Source organism: Sebastes umbrosus, chromosome 1 (assembly GCF_015220745.1).
Source record: "Sebastes umbrosus isolate fSebUmb1 chromosome 1, fSebUmb1.pri, whole genome shotgun sequence".
NCBI lineage: Eukaryota > Metazoa > Chordata > Actinopteri > Perciformes > Sebastidae > Sebastes > Sebastes umbrosus.
Window position 1 is genome coordinate 17793121 of NC_051269.1, and position 22044 is coordinate 17815164.

The following is a 22044-nucleotide window of genomic DNA, read 5'->3' on the forward strand; positions in this document are numbered from 1 at the left end:
CGACCAATTGGTGATGGATATTATTGTATTTAATGGTTGATGGTTGAGGCTTCATGATTTATGGATCCACAATAGCCGTGCAAGAGTCAAAGCCTCTCACCAAAAGCTTTCGACTGGCAGTTTCACAAGGTCTCTAGTAATAAGATCACTGCCCTATGGACTTTATTGGCTAATAAACATTAACATGAGACATTTTATTTGGTAAAATATACTCTGGTTGATACGAATGATTGGCCGTTCCAATTACTCTCTAAGTATCAACGGAAATTCTCACAGCATGCCTGTGGTGTTCAGTGTGTCACAGTGGACCTGTGGTAGCATTATAAGAAGATGGTTGCTCATGGTGTGCTGGTGTGATAGACTCGTTGCACTGAGCAGGTTTTTGGGTTCACATTGTCGGAGGTTAAACAAGCATGACTTGCCAGACAGTTTGAATAGTCCCCTCGACCTCATAAAAGAGCTGTGGCAGAACTGCAAGAAAAGCCTGATGACACAAAGTGGAAAATAAACACAAATATCACCTCTGACCTTGCAGAGGAAATGAGGTAAGTACAAATACTTTAAAAATGGCGCTAAATATTGTAGGAAGAACAATATTGCATTATTTCGCTCTTATCAGTCAGTATGATTCCTTCAGATAAAATAGGCATCTTGGCTGCGTGTGTTTAGTCGAGAGGTTATATCCAGCAGCGATCCTGTTTTATAGACGTCACATTATATACAGTATGGACTTGATTTGTGTTGCCCTTTTCAGAATGGCCTTGTAAAATATAGAATATATATGTATGAGTGTTTCTTTCAGATACACATACGGGCAGGTAAACATAGAAAGCTCCTCCTTTATGGGTTATTTGACTGTATATATAAAATGACTAATTTAAGGTTTGCAGCTGAGGATCTTGTTATAGCCAATTTACTGGGGAGCTCATGTGGATATATATGGAAATGAAATGAAAATGTGCACTTGGTTCATAAGGGCTTATTGTGGTAATGTGATGTGCATGATGTCGTGGGCTCAGATATTGGAGCCAAGTGCTACTGGAAACACATGCTGGAAACATCTGTTGCCTTAACGACGGCCACTAAGCTTGTATCTGTCAGTGAAGTTAGTGAAGCATATTTACAAAGTTATTAATAAAGGCATAATTCAATGACCAAACAAGACCAGAAAGAACGCTACACACATTTGTCAGTTTGTTGATTTATTGCAGTTGCTACAAGACAAAATTTGACAGATGTCTTTGTACTCAAGTGTGTCACTTCAATCGTGCTATTATTTCTGATGACGGGGTAACAATTGTAAATCAGTCACATTTCAAATAAATGAATGCAGTTTATGCAGTAAGACAAAACATTCCTCATCGTCATTGTCAAGAATATGTCAGTAAGAGGAAAGGCTGCAGAAAGTCTTCATGTGATTTTAATCTGTGGAGAAAAAATAGGGAGAAAAATAATCATTATAAGCATGGACCAAAAAGGGTTATTCTGAAACTATTCCAACTCTTAAGTTAAACCTTACCTCTAACAACAAGTTTTGTAGAACACTCTGCCTTGCCAAAAGAGTTGACTGCCACAACTTTATAGTCACCGCTGTCGTCTGATTGCACTCTGAGAATGTACATGGAGCACACACCCAATGAGTTGGTGATGTAGTAGTGGTTGTCTGAGTTGACGCAGATGCCATTCAGGTACCAGGATACGCTGGGCGTAGGGATTCCACGGACAGCACATGTCATGTAGAGTTGGTAACCTTTAGGTGGTGTGTGGACCTTCAGAGGGACCAAGATGGATGGAGGCCTCTCAAAGCTGACCCCTGATGAATTAATTCCATTTGAAGGTATTTGAACTGGATGGGGGAAAAAACAAAGATTGAAATGATCATTTAGGTCATAATCATATCGACAAGGATCCAGAAATGTTTCAGTCATTAGCTTGTTTTACCCAGGTCTGAAATTATAGGTTCTGCGCAACTAACACTTCAAATATTTCAACAAACTAGACTAAGAGTCTACAGCCATGCTAGCAACTCTGGGAGGTTGTATTTAGGCTTATGTCAACATAGCAATATGCTCACAGTGACTATGCTAACATCCTTAAGTTTAGCAGGTATCATTTTTACAATGGTCACCAACTTGGCACACTTACAAGTACAGCTGAGGCTGATGGGAATGCTATTAGTTTTTTAGGAAAGTGTTTAAGAAATTGTCAGACCACCATGTGCCGTGCATGGTTTGGTTTACTGTAATGGCATAATCAAACATAACTGAACTGGAACAACTATAACAACCCACCTCTGTTGCTGTTGGCACCCCATGTAGGTGACTGAGAGGGATCTGAGAGGCCCACATCGTTCTTGGCATAGATCCGGAAATGGTACTCTACCCCAGGAAGGATGTTGTTGGCTGTGTATGTGTTAGTGGAGAGGCGGTCTGCTACAGTCCTCCACACTCTAGTGTTGGAGTCGCGTTGAGACACCTGGTAGTACAGGCGGTCGTCAATCTCCTGGTCTGGAGAAGGACCCCATGATACCACCACTTTGCCTTCGACCGTTTGCACCAGCTCCACTGGCCCTGGAGTCTTGGGTTCATCTAGCAATGAATACGATAATATGAAGAGAATAAAATCACTTGCTCAACATTTGCCCCGATTTCCCTCCCCCCCTCCCCCTTTTTTTGGAAGCAATTTTCATTAATTTCTTTTCATTGTGGCTGCTTTATATAATCTACTCGAGTGGCATTTCCATCCTCTGTGGGGTTTCGTTAGGATTACATTTGCATTTGAGTTTGTTATAAGTTAATCATATCCTATTACTGCATGTTACACAGTTAGAATCATGTTCCTCATTCCATTTAGAAGTTGTTCTCTGTTAATTAGGGTTTGACATTGGGTTGCCAATACCTCGGTGTGTCATTGGCGTTTAATTGGCTAAATATTTCCCAATTAATATTGTGTAGTGTCGATATTAATGATATTCTCCTCTGGCCAGAGGAACACAATGCAAGCAATTAAATTAATTTTTCGTTTCCAACAAATGAATTCTTCATTTAAAGACCTGGAGATTGTGAAATTAACATGCACATCCTGCACAAAACTGTACAGCTCTCTCATCTAAAAAAACAGTTGTACATATTTGTCATAGTAATTCTTTATAGTGTCTTTTTCACATTTTTATTGTTGTTCTATTCTATATTTATGTTCATGACTTTTGCAGTACTTTGCCTGTATTCTTATTTCCTCTTAATATGTTTATAGTATGCACCAAAAATCAAGGCAAATTCCTTGCAAGTGAATAACCTACTTGGCAATAAACCTTCTGATTCAGATGCAGTTAAGATCAGCACAAAAATAATTGCCACCAGTAGTGTCAATCCCAAAATATCACTACTTTTTCCACAAAATTTCTGCGCTTATCATAGTGTATCATAACTTGTCCTTACCTGCGACTCTAAGCTCAACGTCAAATGAAGCCTCACCCACAGAGTTTTTGGCCTTGATGGTGTAAATTGCTGAATCTGAGCGCTTTGATGAGGGAATAACAAGCTGAGACATTCCTTCAGTATTGATGACATTAATCCACGGGGATATTGGCTCGTCATCCTTCAGCCAAGTGATCTGAGGTGGAGGTTCACCCTGAAGATATCAATATTGGATAAATTAGATAAAGTGGGAGGCATATGCAGTCATGTCACACTGTCGTAAAGTCATCACTCGAGAACATGAAATGGTAGGAATGGGGGGGATACAATACGAAATGCACCAATTCACACCATGGATAAAAGGCTCAGTATACATATCAGCTTATAGGCTTATTCATACCTCATAGCAAATTTTGACACGTGCAGAATTTCCTGCTCTGACAACAATGAAGTCCTCTGGGTCTTTAAAACGAGGTCTCACTGGAAGAAAACACATAAAACATGAAGTGCAGACAGGGTACAAATATTGCTCTGTATAACAAAGTTAAATAATTAATAACGGAGGAAGTTAACTACTTACTGTTGGGATTCTTTGCACACACCATTTCAGAGGGAGGGCTTAGGTCTCCTGCTCCTGACTCATTGATCGCTGAAACCCTGAACTCGTACTCTGCTCCCTCAGTGACGTCTTTAACTGCATAGTTAACGTCTGAAAACAAAACTCATAGCATTGCAGTAAAAGCGACATAATGAAAAAGAAGCTTCAATCAAAACATAATAGTATGTGTTTCTGACAAACCCTCAATAGGCTCATTTAGTGCATTCAGGGCAATCCACTGATCTGTGTCCTTCTTTCGTTTCTCCAATTGGTAACCAATGATCGGTACTCCTCTGTCGTCCTCTGGGGGGGTCCAGGTCAACTTGATGCAGGTCTTAGAGGCACTCACCACTGTAGGGGCACCCGGTGGACCGGAGAGTACTAAAGAATGACAGGTAGTCTAATTAATCACGTAAGCTCATTACTAATAACTAAGAAGTAATTAAAGACATGGAATAAATTAAGGACATCTACTGTATATGATATCACTGCCAGATATTGCCAACTATTCCTCTTGGAGATAGAACAGCTATTACAGCAAGGATAAAAGGTGGGCTTTCTACAGTGACTAAATAGTGCTGCTTGACAAACGATTTGAAGCAATCACAAAACTATCCAGAGGCATTTTCATTTATTAGAACCTGGGGGAGATTGACGTGGGATTTGCTGAAGAATGCTAAATGAGACTTCTTTTTTTTCTACACTCACTCAATATGCCAGCCATAATGCTATCGGCTGTCTCCAGGGCGTCGCTGAGGCCCTCAGGGTTTTCCGCGTAGATGCGGTAGTTGTATTTCTTTCCGTGAGTCACATTCCTGTCTCTGAAGGAGGTCTTGTCAGCTGAGACGTCCCCAAGTTTGGTCCACAGACCATGTCCTTCCTGCTGCCGTTCTATGATGTAGTTGGTGACAGCTGAGCCGCCGTCATCTTTGGTAGGGTTCCATTTAATCTCAATCATAGACGAGGTGGTTTCAACAGTCTCCACTGGACCCTCCGGTGGACCCGGCCGATCTGTGACAAAAACATGGTGTTAAATTTAAAATGAAGTGATATAAATGTGATGCTTAGTAAGGTGAACATTGTATTTATGTTTGAATGTGGCTGTGAATGGAGGGGTAAACAAATACTGGAAATTTAATCTTTTTTATATCTCAGTATTTCTCATTTTTCTTGTTAGGTTTTTCTTTATTCGTACCAAGCACAATAAGCCTAGATGTGGCCTCCACAGTCCCAAATGGGTTTTTGAGTTGGATCTTTATTTCCCCTGCATCTGTCCGCAGGCAGTCTCTGAGCAGCAGCCGGCTATGATTGGGCTCCCTCACGATCTTAGCTCCTCCGCCGTCTTTGATCTCGTTGCCATCCTTGAACCAACTGACCACCAAAGACTCCTGAGGAGGAAAGGGCATCTTGAAAGCGGCGTTCTGGCCCACTCTTATGATCACAGGTTTGGAGAACTTGTGAAGGTCGTCTGGATCAAATTCAGGTACACCTATGTAACACAAAGTGTAATTCAGTGTAATGCACAGAGCCTGTTGTGGCATTTAATATGTTCTACAACAGAGAGGAGTAAATCATACCTCCAACAGTGACCTTTCCTTGTGTGCTGACATCCCCTGATACAAAACGATAAACTCCAGAGTCGTCATCTGTGCAGCTTTTAATTTTCAGCTTGTGAGAGGTTCCGTCTTTGGTGATGGTGACCCCAGCACCTGATTTTAACTAGCAAATCAAATGGGAAAGGGATAACATTATTCTTTTTTGTGTTACATCTAAAGACACAAAACTTTTTGTTGCTTTGTACTTCTTTGTTTGTCATTTCTAATACTGACAATGTAGGAATGAAACTCTTTTCTTACTGTTACTCTCCCAATTTACTCTAAATGAGAATTTCCAAATTGTAAAATTATCACATTTTAAGTATGTTAATTCATGGGCCTTACCTGCTCTCCATCTTTGAACCAGGTGCCATCGCAGTCTATACTAATCTCCACCTTTAATTCAGCTGGCGCTCCACGAAGAGCATAGATATCAGAGAGTCCACAGGTAATTTCTGGCACTGGGTAACATAAAGCAAAATTACTCTCCACTTTACACATTCATGTGCAGCAGCTTTTAGTTTAGGACTATATGTATGCTGAATAAAAGTACACAAGAATAATGAATTACCTACACAATAGGGGTGGGGGAAAAATCCAAACAACTTAGTATGGCGTTATTTTGCGTGGCAATATGGACATCAAGTATCAATCTTTTATTATATAAACTATTAACGTCTTAACAATCTGACGGGCCCGACCGCTATTATGTCTTTCAGAGGTTGTAGCGGGCTCAGTGAAGACACTGGTATCATATGAAACTAGAAAACCTAAGGAATCGATTGGTACCAACCATGTTAATAATGTTCCAGAGTTACACTAAATTTTGGCGAGGAAAAACTTGACCTCTCAACTCAAAATATGTGAATGAAAACTCTTGAGTTGAACAGAGTGAAAACTGTATCTTATTTGATAAAACAGTTGTTGACAAACTGCATAATTTTCAGTTGAAAAAAGGTAGTAAGTCTTAATATATCGCATTATACTGTATCTTATCGCAATACTCAGCATTACATCACAAAAAATAAGATTGTATTGTGTGGCCTCTGGTGATTCCCACCCCTACTACACATATACTCCTAATCTCTACTCATTAAAGTGTAGAAGGTTCACCAATATCAATGATTTCCTGTGAATAATATAGCTGTGCTTTACATAAAGAAAAAGGTTAATGTTACGGTACACTGTGAAAAGTTTGTGAATTCTACCACTATATAAAAAGTGATGAGTTAAGAGTACAATCACAACTTAAACTACATCTACAAACTAATTTTATTTTTTAATAAATGCAGCGCACATTCCAATAACTGATATCAGTGCATGGGTCATATGTTAGATATGTGTGATCTGGTTAGAAAGTTTATGATAAACACAAGTTACAAAGTAAGGTAGCGACATCAAAAGCAAACACAATGATGGGCAGCAAACATTAAGCATGAGCTCACAAGACTTTCTAAGTAGATATAAGCATGTCTGAACAGTGTCTTTCTATCAGTATTATATTAAAAAGGGTATTTCCACAAGTTAGTCATTATTTCACACCTTCTCATTTATGAATTTGAATTTAGAGAAACTGTTACAGAGAATATATTTGACTAAATATCGATTCGTTAATTTTACTCTTGTGTTATTAATGCAAACAAAGTTATTTTATTAGTATTTTAATATCTGTGTTACTATTGTACTTTCAATAAATATCTGGCATACCACCTCCTACGTCTGCAAGTGGTGGATCAATCCTTTCACTGCTAACGGCTTCCTCAGCTGAGTGGTATAACAGCAATAACAACAGTAAGTCATAGTACAATACTCCCTCAATTGTATATGCTCCACTGTTGTCTTTCTTACCACTTCCCGTGTCTGCAGGTGGTGATGATGATGATTTGACTGGTGGTTTGACTGATGGTTTGACTGATGGTTTGAACAGACAGTATGAAAAGCTTTTAGGTTTTTACCTGTTAATCTGCGTTCATGAATTAGATGACACATAAAACTTGTTCTGATGAAAGGATCATAGGCTTTGGAATATTTTAGTGCATTTTATACAAATCATGTACACTTAAAATTACGACTGACCATTTTCCAAAGCATGCCATAGTCTTGTACTTTTTTGAATGTGTCTTTTCCTCCGTACTTACAGAAGGCCATAGGGTTGTAGAGTGGATGGAGTCTAGGTTTTTCTTCATTGTAACTTTTCATTTGAAAGTTTTCTTTTAATGAAAATAGTTCTCAATGCTCTCCTGGGTGTTTTAGCTGCCATCTGCTAAAATAACAGCCTATATGTTACAGTAATTGCTTCCATAATCATGCTGCTTTGCAGTCCAATAATATTGTCAGGTTTGAACATACAGAATGAAGTAGAATCAGCTCCACTCGTATACTTTTAAATGATGTGCGGGGTTTGTGAGGCTCTGTTGGCTAGTTATCTTTTTCAAAACAGCAGCGGTGGAGGGTGGGATACGGTTCGAGGCACCTCCATATTATCATATTCATATATTCTCAGTGAGGGAGAAGGGGTAGATGTGCTAATGCATTTTCAGTAGTTTGAGCTTTTTACATTTTTTTTTACATACTGTACAAGTAATTATTAAAAGTATTTTTAAAAAACCTAATGTGTGGCAGAGACCTTACTTTAGTAAGGTAATCCATGTAAAGACCATGTCTGTATTATTAACTGTTCCAACCAGTCTGCACATACAAAGCGATTATAGCATTGACATGAGACCAGACATAACACTGAGATGGATCAGGTAACACAGGCATGTTTCAAATGTCTGCAAGATGATTCCTATATGGCAGTGAAATGTCTGCTTTGAATGGCGGGAAATTCGGAATCTTCAAATCTTAAAAACTACAGCATGCTTTGAAAAATAGTGTGATTTGTACATAAAACATGTAGAGGCACTGGTATGGTTCCTAAAGCAGAACTTAATTTCTTTGTAAATAATGAGTTGATACATTTCTATAAGTAAAAGTGATGTAAGCTTTCCATGTTGCAATATTCAAATACTTTTCAGCATATTTCAGTACAAGACATCAAGAACTAAAACACAAAACAACAAGGTGCAGACCACAGTACACTGCTGTGTAGAAGCATTGGCAACCTGTCTATCAAGCCAGTCTAAGAATATTGATTCCAACAGTAAATCTAAATGAGGTAAATACTATTTACCTCATTTACTACTAAGCAAAACCTGACCTTAAGGCTGCATTCACGCCAGTTCAGGCATGACGGCGTAAACACAATTCCTTCAAAAAAAAGTTTAAACCGAATGAACTTTCGGAGAAATGCAACCCGACGGCTAATCACGTAACCAGTGAACTTAGAGCTGTACAACCCATCCATGACGGAACAAAAGAATTTAATTGTTGTGCAGTCGCTTGGTGTTAATGGGCCCTTAAGTGACACTCCCGGTCCGCCGCACAACCCTACAGCGAATCGGATTTGGTGTGAATGCAGCCTCAAGTAGAAGACAATCACATAATGAGCTGACAACACAACATACAATAAAGCCAAAGCATTACATTGACCTCAGCAGCGGCATAAATATAATTTTTGGTGCAGAGTTGTTGTTTTTCTAATCATAGTAAAGTATATCAGGATAAAGAAACTTCTAACTGAACCCATTATATTTCAAATAGCTGTCATATTCACCTTAGAATGCATGCAGTGTTTGTCACAACCATTCAAGTCTCTTACCAGCTTTTACGACCTCCACAACGGGTGGATCCGCCACTGCTGCTGCTGCCATATCAACAAATTATCACAGCAAATGTTATATGCAAGTGGCTACAACAAATGTTCCCATTATTGTAATTATTTAACCATTGTGGTTTCTGAAATTATTTAGACTTATTGGAATCCAACAATATGGTTGATGCCTATGGTACCATTTTTGTTAAGTCAAAATGTTGCAATTACTGAAGAGGAAAAAGAAATAACAAAATAACCTTATAGATAAATATTCATGTCCAGAATTACAGTTTTGATTATCACATTATTAGCCTGAACTAAAATGCATGAGTTTCCAGTATGGCTTCCTTGTTTGTGAGTTGAACACCCTGTTTCATAAACCTTGTGGTCGGTGATTCTTACTTGGCTCAGGGTCTTTCGGTGCCTTAGTGGGTGGAGGAACTGGAGGGGTTTCAGGTGGAGGTGCAGCTGCCGCAGCTTTAATCTGTTCTTTCCTTTCTTCTCTTACCTGCTCTAATTTTACTTGTTGCTCTTCGGCAACCTTCTGCAGATCAATCCCAGATCCTCCTGCCCTTGTCGTTTTCCTCACTGATTTTTTGCCCTTTGGTGTACTTTTATCAGCTAAATTAGAAAAAAGATTTGCTGTGATTGCACACCTAAAAAAGGCCATGTTATGACATGAAAAGCAATAATTGGTAAGATGAATCAGGCATCGTATGCTTTCTCATTATTATTCCATTACAAACCATTGTTATAAACCATTATTGAATATTATCGGTTAGTGTTGTAGTGAGTGTAATATCTTACCTTCAACGACAAGCCATGCATTGCAAGATTTTATCCCGGCGCAGGCGGAATAAATTCCTTTGTCTACTATCATGCAGTCTTTGACCACCAGCCTGTGGATGAGCTTGTCTTCTGAAACCTGGATGTCATATTTATCACCTTGTTCCAGTGGCAAATTTTTGCCAAACCACAAAATCTTGGAGAATGGATTTGACAGGACACATTCAAAGACTGCATCTTCTCTCTCCGTTGCCTTCACTTCCTGAATTTTCACCAAGAACTCCACCATCGGGACTGAAAAATACCAAGCAATGCATTTAGATTAAAATGACTTGTTACAGCTGCATGAAGGCCAATTATTAAGACATTTTAATTAGGGATATTTTGTGTTCAGCATCAAAAACATTGTTTTCCTTTGCTTTAATTAGGGATACTAATTTGTCTTGTGTGCAAGTGTAACTTACTTTTAAAATCAGTGGAAAACACATTCACATCCCCTACATCAACCTGGTACAGTCCAGCATCGTCTGGCATAAGGTCCCTCAAACTGAAAATATACTTTTTCCCCAGTTGTTTAAGGCCGTGTTTCATCTTATCTCCCAACTCCTTTGTATATGGGACCATTACACCGTCCTGTTGGGGGGAACATACAATGTCATTTCCTTTTGGGTGCTTCAAATTGTGCCCACAAAACATAGCTGCAAGAAAACAGCTGAAGAAATACCAATCATTTGAGTGAAAATGGAAAACATCATAGCAGGACTGCATCAAAACATGTCCAAATTCATAGCCACAAGCTCCAGTAATTACTAATGTATGTACTAGTGTATTCTAATGGTTGTGTTGTAAAATGAAAAGGTGTCTCAGAGGTAAGAGTTTACTCGTAGCCCAATGATGTTGGTCTATCTGTCCATTCATCCAGCACTTACTCAAGTTCAAGATATATTGATGCATCTTTACAAGTACTGGCCACATTGCAATTAAATGTATGAATGAAGTAATAATCAGGGTCCCTAGAGGATGACTCCTTCCTTACCTATTACACAGTAGGGCTGCTAGGAGTCATAGGGAGAGAGATCATTTTGTTTTCACACTAACCTTGTACAGGAATATGGAGCTGCTTGGTTCAATAAGGTCCATGTCAAACTCAAAGGATGCAGTACCATCTGCATTGACCTGTATAGGTCTCAGGCTAGACAGGTTTTTGACGAACTGGGACAAAAACAGAATAAGAAATAAGCATATGGTTACAAAATTGCTTTATGTTACTGGAGTGAACGATTTCATTTTACGTGTCTAAGCTAGGGATGCTAATTTTGAATTTATTTTTTTTAACCGCTAACCGACCCTCGTTAAAGTGACTGTTTGTAAGATTCAGAAGTGCTTGTTAACAGCGTCACCTGTGGCAGTTAAGTCAACGAAAGTCAACGTTGGGCTCGCACTTGTGCTCGCTCTACATAGACATGAACGAGCATCGCTCAAAACAGTGAAGCGACACACGTCAGCTTAAACCACAATAACACTCTATATTTCACCTGCTTGGCAGTAATGTTAGCTGACCAGACGGAGGTCTCTCCATGAATCAGTGCTGATCCTAGTGTTGGCTTTCCTGCTTCAGCCTCTTGACCGCGGCCGGAGGGAACAGGGAAGACACCGGCACCCGGTCGGAGACGATAACGTTTCTCTCTGCGGAGCCCCGTCACTTCACAAGACACGGAAAACCTCTGTTGGTCTGGAGGAGCTGCAGCATTTATTTCTGCACAAACGTCCTCTGTACATTCGCTAGATATTCTCAGAGCTACGAAGTCTTCTGCAGTGTGTAGTGTGCGCGCATGCACGTCCAGAGGTGGAGCAAGAACGAGCGCGGTGTGTGAATGAAGGCAAGTAGGCAGGCAGAGTACAGCAGAGACTCCGGTCCTGGAGACCAAAGTTACGGTCTCCTCCGCGTCCTCCGACTGCGGCCAACACTGTTTTGCAAGACGGGCTTCAGTATGTAGAACTTTGCGGTTTTGGTGCTTCCGTGTAGTTTGTGTTGGAGTCTGGTTCTGAACAGCATAGCCACACGCGGACGTGCATATGCAAGCGCGCATTGGACACCGACCCGGGTGATTTATACGTGTAAGAAGTTACAAACAGTCCCTTCAACCGATTATTAACCGTTAACCGACAAGATTAGTGCGTCGCATCAGCGGTGCGCCAGCTGCAGTGTATGAGCACAACAGACAACTGAGTCGCCAGTTCCCCCGTGCGGGAGAGTTACTGTAGCAGCCACGGTGCTGCGTGTATTGTCGAGGACACATGCAGCCACTTTCCGAGTATGTCTCTTCCGCACCATTTAGTTTAGCTGCGAGGTTGTCAGCTGTGTGTCTGCCTGGCGTAACGTTACTCTGTCTGCCCGGCGTAACGTTAGCGAGTGTCCGACAGACCGTGTCTGTCTGGTTTGTGCTATGTTTATAGATGAAGTGTTGCTGGTGGCTTAGTGCTTGCCGTTGTCACACCCATACGGTCTGTCAGCGCGGTGTAACTTTAGCGAGTGTCCGACAGAACGGGATTGTGGCGTTGTTGGTAGCATTGTAGCTGTGAACGTAGCTGTAGCTGTGTGTGTACAGTTTATTTGTCTGTGAATAAATGCTACAACTCCTCAGCTCAATACCCCAGCCAACCTGTATCTTGCAACGCCGGCTCAGACTCTCTTAAGGTGGGCTGTTAAGGTCGACCAGCTATTCTCCTCAAAGTGACCAGCCACTCCTCTGAGTTTTACTCAACTTTTTGTTTCATTTTTAATATTTATTTTAATGGTTTAACCGATGGCGTTAATCGGTTAAAATTCTGAATGTCGGTTAACGGTTAAACAGTTAATTATTAACATCCCTAATCTAAGCAGCTTCAAAATTCCATAATTTGAAATGAACAGGCAAACAAATCCAAATGCTTATATCACAAATGTCAAACCTCAGCTTGCTCTTCCTCCCTTTCTTTCTTCATTGCATTAAGTGTCTTTAGCATCCAGCGAAAGTCAGTCACTCCAAACTCATTACAGATGCTCTCATAGTCTTTCTTGTCAGCGCTAATTAAGAGCTCCCAAAATTTAGGATCGATCTCTCCGTCTTTTTTCTGTGGTTGCTCAGATTTCGGACGGATCTTACTGGAAATTAAGATAGGAAGCATTTAGTCGAAGAACCACAGAAATCTATAAAACAAAGAAGGCCGTCAGTTCATGTAACACAACCGCACCTCTTCCTTTTCAGTACATTCTTAAAATTCCCATCGGGGGCTTCAACTTCTTGTAGCGGGGCTTGGTTCTTTTTGAAACCAACTAAAAGCACAAAAGAGGGTACTCACATTATTAATACAATAATAATGAAACAAAGAGGGACTGCAGAGTGGTAAGTACAGTAATACGTGTAATATACTAAAGGTTATGAAGTAGTAAAGTGTCAAATTTGGATCCAAGTGTACTCAATGTGACATAGATTTGGGAACACTAGAGATTAAATGACTGCATGATATTAGATTTATTTGTCATATCCATAGCAAGCAGAAAGTCCTTACCTGCAATCACATTCAGAACAACTGTGACTACGGCTTGTCCAAATTCATTTGTGGCGAAGCATTTATAGGTATCAGCTTGATCTGGCATAACATGCGGCATCTGGAAGATATAAGACATGCTAAATATAATAGACCCAGTGGGTGAAATAGTTGGTTTTGTCAATACAATTTATACTGTATAGCACTGGTTCTCAGCCTTTTTTTGTCTCATTATGTCCCCACACAGACCCATCAGTTCACATCAATTGACACCTTTTATCACATTTTTTCTGGTTTTGATTTTCTGGTTCCATTTTAACTTGCCATTTGAAATTGAAGAAGGTAGATTTTTCAACCATTTATCCATTACTTTTAGAAACCTATTCAACTTCTCTGCTCCCTTACTATCTAGTGTTTATGTACTCTCTATCACATCATGTGGTGTTAATGTGTTAAAACTCACTCAGGTTCCTGTGTAGTCAGCCTGTCTAGTACATTGGTTTAGTGGATATTAATATATATATTTTTTTTACCAAATCATAATTTCTATTTTGTCCAAATTAGCTGAACTACTCCAGTGTATCCAATGAATAGTGACATCTATCTTTGTGACATATTGCACAACTGATTGAAATACTCAACAATTTCCGGTCCTTGCACACTGTTTGATTGGTAGATGGCCTCCTGATGTGTAAGCGCATGCATTTTTATTTTTAACATTTTCAATCTCAATCAGCAGTGAGTTGAAAGGATATGTGGCTGGACGTGTCTAGTCCATTTCATGAAACCGAAGTTGTTGAATGTGCTCCTCTCAGGATGAGTTATATCCCCTTATTGTAGAAAAAGTAATTGGCGAAGCAAACTTGATGGGGCAGGAGACTGGATGACGTTGATGTAATCAAATAGCCTTTTTTTCCCCCCTCTCCTTCTCTATTTATCTATCTTTCTGTGCTATTTTTACCACTTCTTTACATCAGCATGTTGCTGTATAGTATCACTGCGATTTGATAGCCCATTTCGCTTGCCTCAAATGTATTCTCATTGGTATTGGGATCGTATTTAGTCTGATATCTTGAGGTATCAGACACATCTCCATTATTTCTGCTCCATGTTACGGTCGGCTGTGGTTCTCCAATGACAATCGCTTTAAAAAAAGCAAATTTGCCTGTAAAAAACAAAACAAAGACAAGGTCACCTTACAATAGAGAATTTGTCTTATATGCAAAATGATACCAACATAGATTTTTGATATCATATCACTTTTCCTGGTCTTAAACTGAAGTCGGTGCGTTTTTCATTTTATCTGACTGACACAGGAGTCTGGGTGTTGAATGGCAGGATTCTGCTCCCACTGGCCCATTGCACAAAAGTCATGGATCTAATCCATTATGCAGAATCATAGAAATTCCACCTTGGAATATTTTGTGATATTAACGCTTAAAAATGATTCTTATTTTATCAGACCTACCCTCCTGGATGGTCAAAGCAATCGGCTTGCGGGTGAAGTCTGGATGGCTTTTTCCTTCTGGCACCGTCTCGATAAACTGTGTAATCATCACCCCGGGGACCCTAGATCTTTTCTTGATCCCCACTGTCGGCATCGGAAAATGAAATGTCAGTGACAACACATTTGACACTTAAAAAGAGAAGAGAATGAAACACGTGATTTTGATCATATCAAAATCTGTTGTTGTTTTGTAATCAAATCATCACCCTCATAAACCATGCGGAAACTCATTCTAATACATGATATATTAGAATGATTAATGTTACTCACTGTATCAGTTACTTATCCTTCAGTGAAATGCATATGTGTCTCTTTTGCAACACATGTTCAATACATTTACATTTCAATAACATCCTGTTAACCTTTTTCCTTGGGAATCCATGCCTAAAATTCAACCGGAGAACAGATATGTAGCGATGCACCTACATATCTACGCACAAAATATATGTACGCACATAAAGTATATTAATAAACGGATTGCATATCAGTTCGGCATGCTTTCGTGAGCAGTCTGGAGGGAAAAAAAGATAGCTGATGACAGCTTTTCTGACGTCCGCTAAGCCTACCTTCTTTACCATTCTCTGCATCAGGATCTGATAAGGCACATGTTAAAGAGCATATATAGCACATGTCAGCAAGGTATTAACATTTGACCATGAATCAGCCATAAACTGAGGGACAGGAAATAAAATACTACTGTAGAGCATTGTTTGGTGCAGCACAGCTGAAACTGTAATGTTTTAGCATTTTTTTTGTAACGTCCATGCAGTATACAATGTGATATGTTTACTGTGACTTATCAGTGCACAAGAAAACATATATAAAATACATAATATGGAAAATATCGGATTCTCATTTTCAGATGCACTGGAGCGTTAACCCTGTAAAGTGTAAAGTTAACCCGCTCCTCAGTGTTTATGATCAGTCTGCAATGTATGTCTACCTACTTTATGAGCTCCAGTTGACCTTTGATAGACTATGTGTACATGTACTGTTGTAAAATCTAAATATGGTTGCTAATGGACAAATTGCAGCCTTGAACTTTCTGAATAAAGTCAGTCTGATTTGAGTAGTATCACAGGGCAAGGCAGCTGAAGTCCTTGTGAGTAAGATGTAATGTTGATAAGAATTGATGATAATTAACCATTTGAGGCATCAGGCAGACATTTATTAGATATAGGCTATTCACAATTTCCTTAAGATTCATTCGTTCCCAACCTCATTCTATCAATTCTGTTAGACTCTGATCTGGAAACGTGTCATCTTATTGCTCTGTCAGAGTCTGTCGAGGAGATCAAACTTACTGAAACGTACTTGTCACCTCTGTGTTTCTAATTGATCTTCAGAGTTTGGAGGAAAAGAACAGAAGTAAACTTGATATTGGACGTTCCTTCTATAGATAATGAGATCACACTTTAGTGCGTACCTTGACCAGTGGCTGTCCCATCCGTCACTTTTGATCTTCTAAACATCTTGGGTCCTTTGATTCCTAGATGGATTCAGCAAGATTTCCCCAACTGCAATGGATAATGGAAGGGATCTATTCAAATAGCAGGAGTAGGAAATGAATACAATGAATAATTCACTGGTAGCCTTAAAGTGTTATTTTGCTGTAAATGTGATTTGGAAAAAGACAAGTTTCTGCAGGGACGGATTTATTTGATTATTCTGAATCAACTCAAAAATAAGAAAGTTACAGCTTCTCCAAAAACAGGCACACATATTACAAAATGAAACCAAAGTAAAACCTATAACGATAGCAAATGTTTTGCCTGTCAAAAACGATTTTTGTTTTAAAAGAAAACTCTGCCAAACATGACCTTTTGCCATGATTCAACTACAAGACTCAAAACATGATCATCTGTGGCTGCATGCCATGTAGCTGCTTGCTGTATCTTGAGTGTTATCACATTCCCTAAAATTAAAATCCTCTTAAAATTTGAACTGGAGTGTAGAATTTCATCAACCTCATGATGTAAATTCTTACCAGGCTTTAACTTTCATTCTTCAAGGGTTTTTTGTTGTCACTTTAAGCTGCAGCATGCTGGCGTGGGGTTCAAATGATTACATGCTTATCAAATTAACATTTTTTATGATCTGTCAGATCCACTCGCAGCAGGGATCTCTACCAGTACATAGCAATGTTTCATTACCCACATGGTTGCTAAACTTAGGATGACAAATGTCACTTCACTGAAATAGACTGATGGAACATTAATTGTAATGGAGTCAGTTGCTGGGGCTTACAGGCACATTTCTATTTGTTTAATAAGCCAACTACATGTAAATGTGAAGTTATTATAAGTTATGTGCCTGAGGTGCATAATTGTATTAACTCGCAAAAAAAGAAAACACTTGCCTCTCTCCAATATCTGCTTGTTGCACTGATTGAATGAGTTTTTAAAGTGACTCTGTGTAAGACACGATCACACCAATACCAGTAAAATCTGACACTTCATCAATACTGATTCTAATAAAGATGCTGTTGTATAAAATTGTGGGAAATCTAAATACAGTGAATAAATTGTCTCCAGTGAAGACTTAGTCATGCTATTTTAAAGTTAAGTAAAGCTATCAATTTGGAAAACACTATTTAGCTAATGTTAACACAAGTCCTTGTTTTTAGAGCAACCTGCCTGCCAAGGCAATCATGTTAACGTTGTTAAGACAGTCAATCAATATAATAGACCTCCTAAAACCAGGTAATAGAGAAGGAAATAGAGAAAAAAAACTTGGGGTGAATTTAGCAGCAGTAAATTGCTTGAAATCTCATCTTTTCCAAGCCGTTCTCTGAATTGCATGACTCATCTTAATCACAGTGTAGGTTCAGAAGTTAGTTTTGTGATAAAGGTGACCTTCACAACAGGCTGAGTATTGCTTGGAGCTAGAATATATTTTCTAGTACAGTTGCAAGAATTTCCTTTTATTCCCTGTAACTTTTGTTAGCTCTTTGGTTTATAGCTTTGGTGGAGAGATGCTCATGTTCCCAAATATTGATTGTAATCTGCACCCACCGCTAACATCAACACCACACACAGACATATTGGATATTTGTAACTGTTTGATTGAAAATTGATTAAATCATTCCCATTGCAGACTGAGTATGCTCTTCAGGTGCACTGCTGAAAGTAAATGTGAGACATTGATTTGGAAAAGACTGTTGCACAGTAGAGGTACTGTAATACATGTCTAGACTGTGCATTGTATATGAGCTGAGTTATGGCTCCCTGATGTAATAGCAGAGCACGGTGTAAATACAGTACAGCAGCCACCTTAAGCTCTTTATACCTCAAGGTGAATGAAACAGACACACACTCTCACTGGCTGACCGAGCAGCTGATTGACCGACTTATCAACTGACTTCACTGTCTTTAAAGCTCTGTGTTGTTGATAGTAGAGGTGTAACGATCCATTAATCTGGATCGATATATCACTTTAATGATCAACGATACAATATATAGATGCAAAGTGAAAATATCAATACATATCATCATCTTTAAGATGCATTTTTATTTTGAAATTCTTAACCGATAAAAAATATTTGCACTTTAACATGAGAAATGTGCCACTTTAGAGTAAACAACAGGAGGTCTATCTTTATTCTTACTAAAAACAATAGATTGGCTTTCATTTAAATGTCTGGAAGAGCCCAGTATTGAAATTGTCAAATCATATTTAGTTTTTTATAAGTTGATATAAATGTATCTGATTTTGTTAAATATGCATATGATATTCTCATATCATATCAATCGCAGAACCCTGAATTGAATCGAATCAAAATCGTGCAGTGGCATACTTTGTTATATCAGCAAATATCGTATCGTTGTCCAAAGAATCAATATAATATTGTATCGTGATGAAACTGGTGATTTACACCCCTGGCTGATAGCATCGCTGATATGTTACTGCAGCTTCCTGCCATGAGGTACCAACAAGTGTTATTTCAGAACTAAATCCTGAATTCAAGCTTAAGAACTCAACTGTACATCTTTGAAACACAGTTTCATAGACATAGTGATAAAATAATTCCTTTCATAGAGGTGTTGTTAAGTTCAACCAAAACCATTTAATTGAATAAAGGGCATACCGTTCATGATTAGGATAATGGGCCTTTTATTAGAAAGAAAAGTGAACCTGAATGAATAATCACATACGATTTATCAGCATTAATTAATGTTCTATAAACTGTTGACACTGTGTTGTTAGAGTTGACACTGAACTTTAATTCCTGACGAGTTTGACCCCTCTCATGTATAGTATTTGTACACATCGAGGAACACCCAGTACAGGCGCGTGATATTCTTGGGTGTCGATGGACCACGGCTGTTGCAAGATGAGAAAACTAGATTGTCACACGATACGTCACATGCCGCATAAAACTGTGAACATCTCATCACGAACATCTTTATATGCTTGTAAATCACTGCTGACATTATGAGTGAGGCGTAATGTGGTGATATATACTGTGGTTATATATATATTCATTAGGATGGTCAATCGCTTAAAATATTTAAATTAAAATATTGAATCACAAATGAACCGCACATTTTGTATCTGTTCAAAACATACCTTAAAGGGAGATTTGTCAAGTATTTCATCTTCTTATCAACATGGGAGTGGACAAATATGCTGCTTTATGCAAATGTATGTATTATTAGAAATTAATGAACAACACAAAAAAATGACAGATATTGTCCAGAAACCCTCACAGGTACTGCATTTAGCATGAAAAATATGCTCAAATCATAAAATGGCAAACTCAAGCCCAACAGGCAACAACAGCTGTCAGTGTGTCAGTGTGCTGACTTTACTATGACTTGCCCGAAACTGCATGTGATTATCATAAAGTTGGCATGTCTGTAAAGGGGAGACTCGTGGGTACCCATAGAACCCATTTACATTCACATATCTTGAGGTCAGAGGTCAAGGGACCCCTTTGAAAATGGCCATGACAGTTTTTCTCCACAAAATTTGTACGACATGATTGGTACCAATGGATTCCTTAGCTTTTTCTAGTTTCATATGCTACCAGTATCTTCATTCTTGTTTTAAAACTTAGCCTGCTACAACCTAAAAATCACAAGTTAAGTTAACACGTTAAAGATATAAGTGGCGTTAAAACGAATTTGCATCATACAGTAGTTTTCAATTTGCACATGACTTGGTTTGTTAATATAGCAACTGAGTCAGTGTCCAAATAATTTCACATTTTAAAGTGGTGCTGTATATAGTAACAGAAAAAGTGATGTGCCAAATATGCTGTAACTGTATACAGTATATGGTAAACATGATGAGCACTTCACATGACTACAAGTTGCATGCTGTTGAACTTGATTAGACAGTTAAATGCTAATTGTGAGAAGTTGAAGATGAAGTCGAAGAAGAAATGTTTGCGCTCAACAAACATTTTGAGCTGCTCTCTTTAGTTTTAAGACTTTTCAAAACTTGTTATGTGTACTTGTCTTCTGACATGATCTCATAGGTCTAACATGATCTCTCTTGTGAGGGTCTGTTTTTATAGCTTTCATGCGGCGCATGTTGCATATGGCTAATAACGCTGCCAGCTGCTTATGTGACCAGTGCTGAAATACAGCACGGGACTCAGACACTGAGTCATAAAAATGATTAAAAGCAAGACACTACTAAGGGCATGTTTAGAAAGCATGTGGCTATATCTACAGAGTTGACGTTGATGATAAGTATGTGCAGTATACCTGAGAGTGGCAGGTTTGCTTGATTTGGGTTATTACCAAGCTCTCTTTTTGCCTTAGTTGCAGAGAGGTTTTATGGTTTGCAATATATCTTTTTCAGTGAACAGATGAAGCTGGAACTGGGCGGTGTTGTGTTAATTATAAAAATGAAAGCTAGGAGTTTGAAAAAAAGAAGGACGCTCCTAAAAGTTAGATTTTTTTTAAGCTGACAGAGAAAAATCAGCCAGGACTAACCATGAAGTCGTCAAAGGTCTGTAGTCGTTAATATTTTTTATGTTTATTATCTAACAATCTGTAAACGTGTATAAATAGAATTATGGACATTAATGAATTATTTTGATTTCCCATCTTGCCAAAAAAATTGTGACCACACAAACTTAAGCAGTTAATTTGAACAGTGGTAAGCAGCCTATGTTACTTTTGGAAGTGTACATTAGCATATATTTGCATCTTTTCTTTGCATCATTTCTAAACTCTATCTAATGAGTCAGATAACCTTTTGACTTCTGATTCAAATTTGCACAAACTTTATACCTAACACTTAATACAAAATGTACACATTCAAGCAGAACATGTTGACGCCATTCTATATGCCTTTAAATACTTTGAATGGTGGAAAACTAAACTACTGCACTGTACATATCAGATCACATATTAAAATAAGGCAGCTCAATTGTGTTTATAGGCAAACACTTTCCATAGTTGGCCACATTAACTCAGTGTTATCTTTGGACTTAAGAGTGAATCAGCCACAGGATTAGTTCAGTGTTAAAGGCTGTAACCGACTCTAAATACTTAACACCTCCATCTAAGTGTGGTGCTGTATATAAGATGAATGATGAACTTACCTCAGTACTCCTGTGATCCTCTTGAGTGGTGCTGCTTCCCAGTCTGATATTTGAGTGTTGCCTCCCTGGTCTTTAAGCCATTACATCCTGACAGGAATGCCAATGACTCTGCACCCACGTTGTCATGACATGGTGCCTGCCAAGAAAGGGGATTGCTTTTTTGTTTTTGGTGTAAATCACAACCTCTAGCAAGGAGGAGGGGGTAAAACCAAGGCTACAAGCCTCATAGTGGGATTACCAGGACTTTGGCTTCTTCTGACTAATGCATGAACCTCCTCAGAAGTGCTCTGAATGATGTACATTTTGCGTCCAAAAAATGAATTAATTAAGCCAAAACTCATCATGATATCAATACATA

At 38.7% G+C, this 22044-nt stretch overlaps 1 protein-coding gene across 10 annotated transcripts; it reads right to left on the minus strand.

Annotated features, from left to right (window-relative positions):
• Positions 1-1185: 1185 nt before the first annotated feature.
• On the minus strand, positions 1186-21790 carry igfn1.4 (immunoglobulin like and fibronectin type III domain containing 1, tandem duplicate 4). Of its 10 annotated transcripts, none has more exons than XM_037778137.1 (25): positions 21687-21790; positions 16554-16644; positions 15694-15720; positions 15089-15211; positions 14646-14785; positions 13642-13741; positions 13324-13405; positions 13042-13234; positions 11188-11301; positions 10554-10722; positions 10111-10383; positions 9706-9924; positions 9310-9363; positions 7458-7520; positions 5955-6070; positions 5592-5733; positions 5210-5503; positions 4723-5025; positions 4216-4395; positions 3997-4125; positions 3817-3896; positions 3438-3630; positions 2292-2588; positions 1520-1846; positions 1186-1425 (listed from the first exon to the last, which is right to left on the minus strand). In XM_037778137.1, exons 2-25 carry the CDS (start codon positions 16597-16599, stop codon positions 1421-1423), a joined length of 3669 nt encoding a protein of 1222 aa, XP_037634065.1. In that variant the 5' UTR covers positions 16600-16644; positions 21687-21790; the 3' UTR covers positions 1186-1420. The 10 variants fall into 10 exon arrangements, with proteins under 10 accessions (XP_037634065.1, XP_037634111.1, XP_037634073.1 ...); XM_037778183.1 differs by having other exon boundaries at positions 7458-7496; positions 9310-9354; positions 16554-16667; positions 21687-21786; XM_037778145.1 differs by having other exon boundaries at positions 9310-9354; positions 16554-16667; positions 21687-21786.
• Positions 21791-22044: the final 254 nt, after the last annotated feature.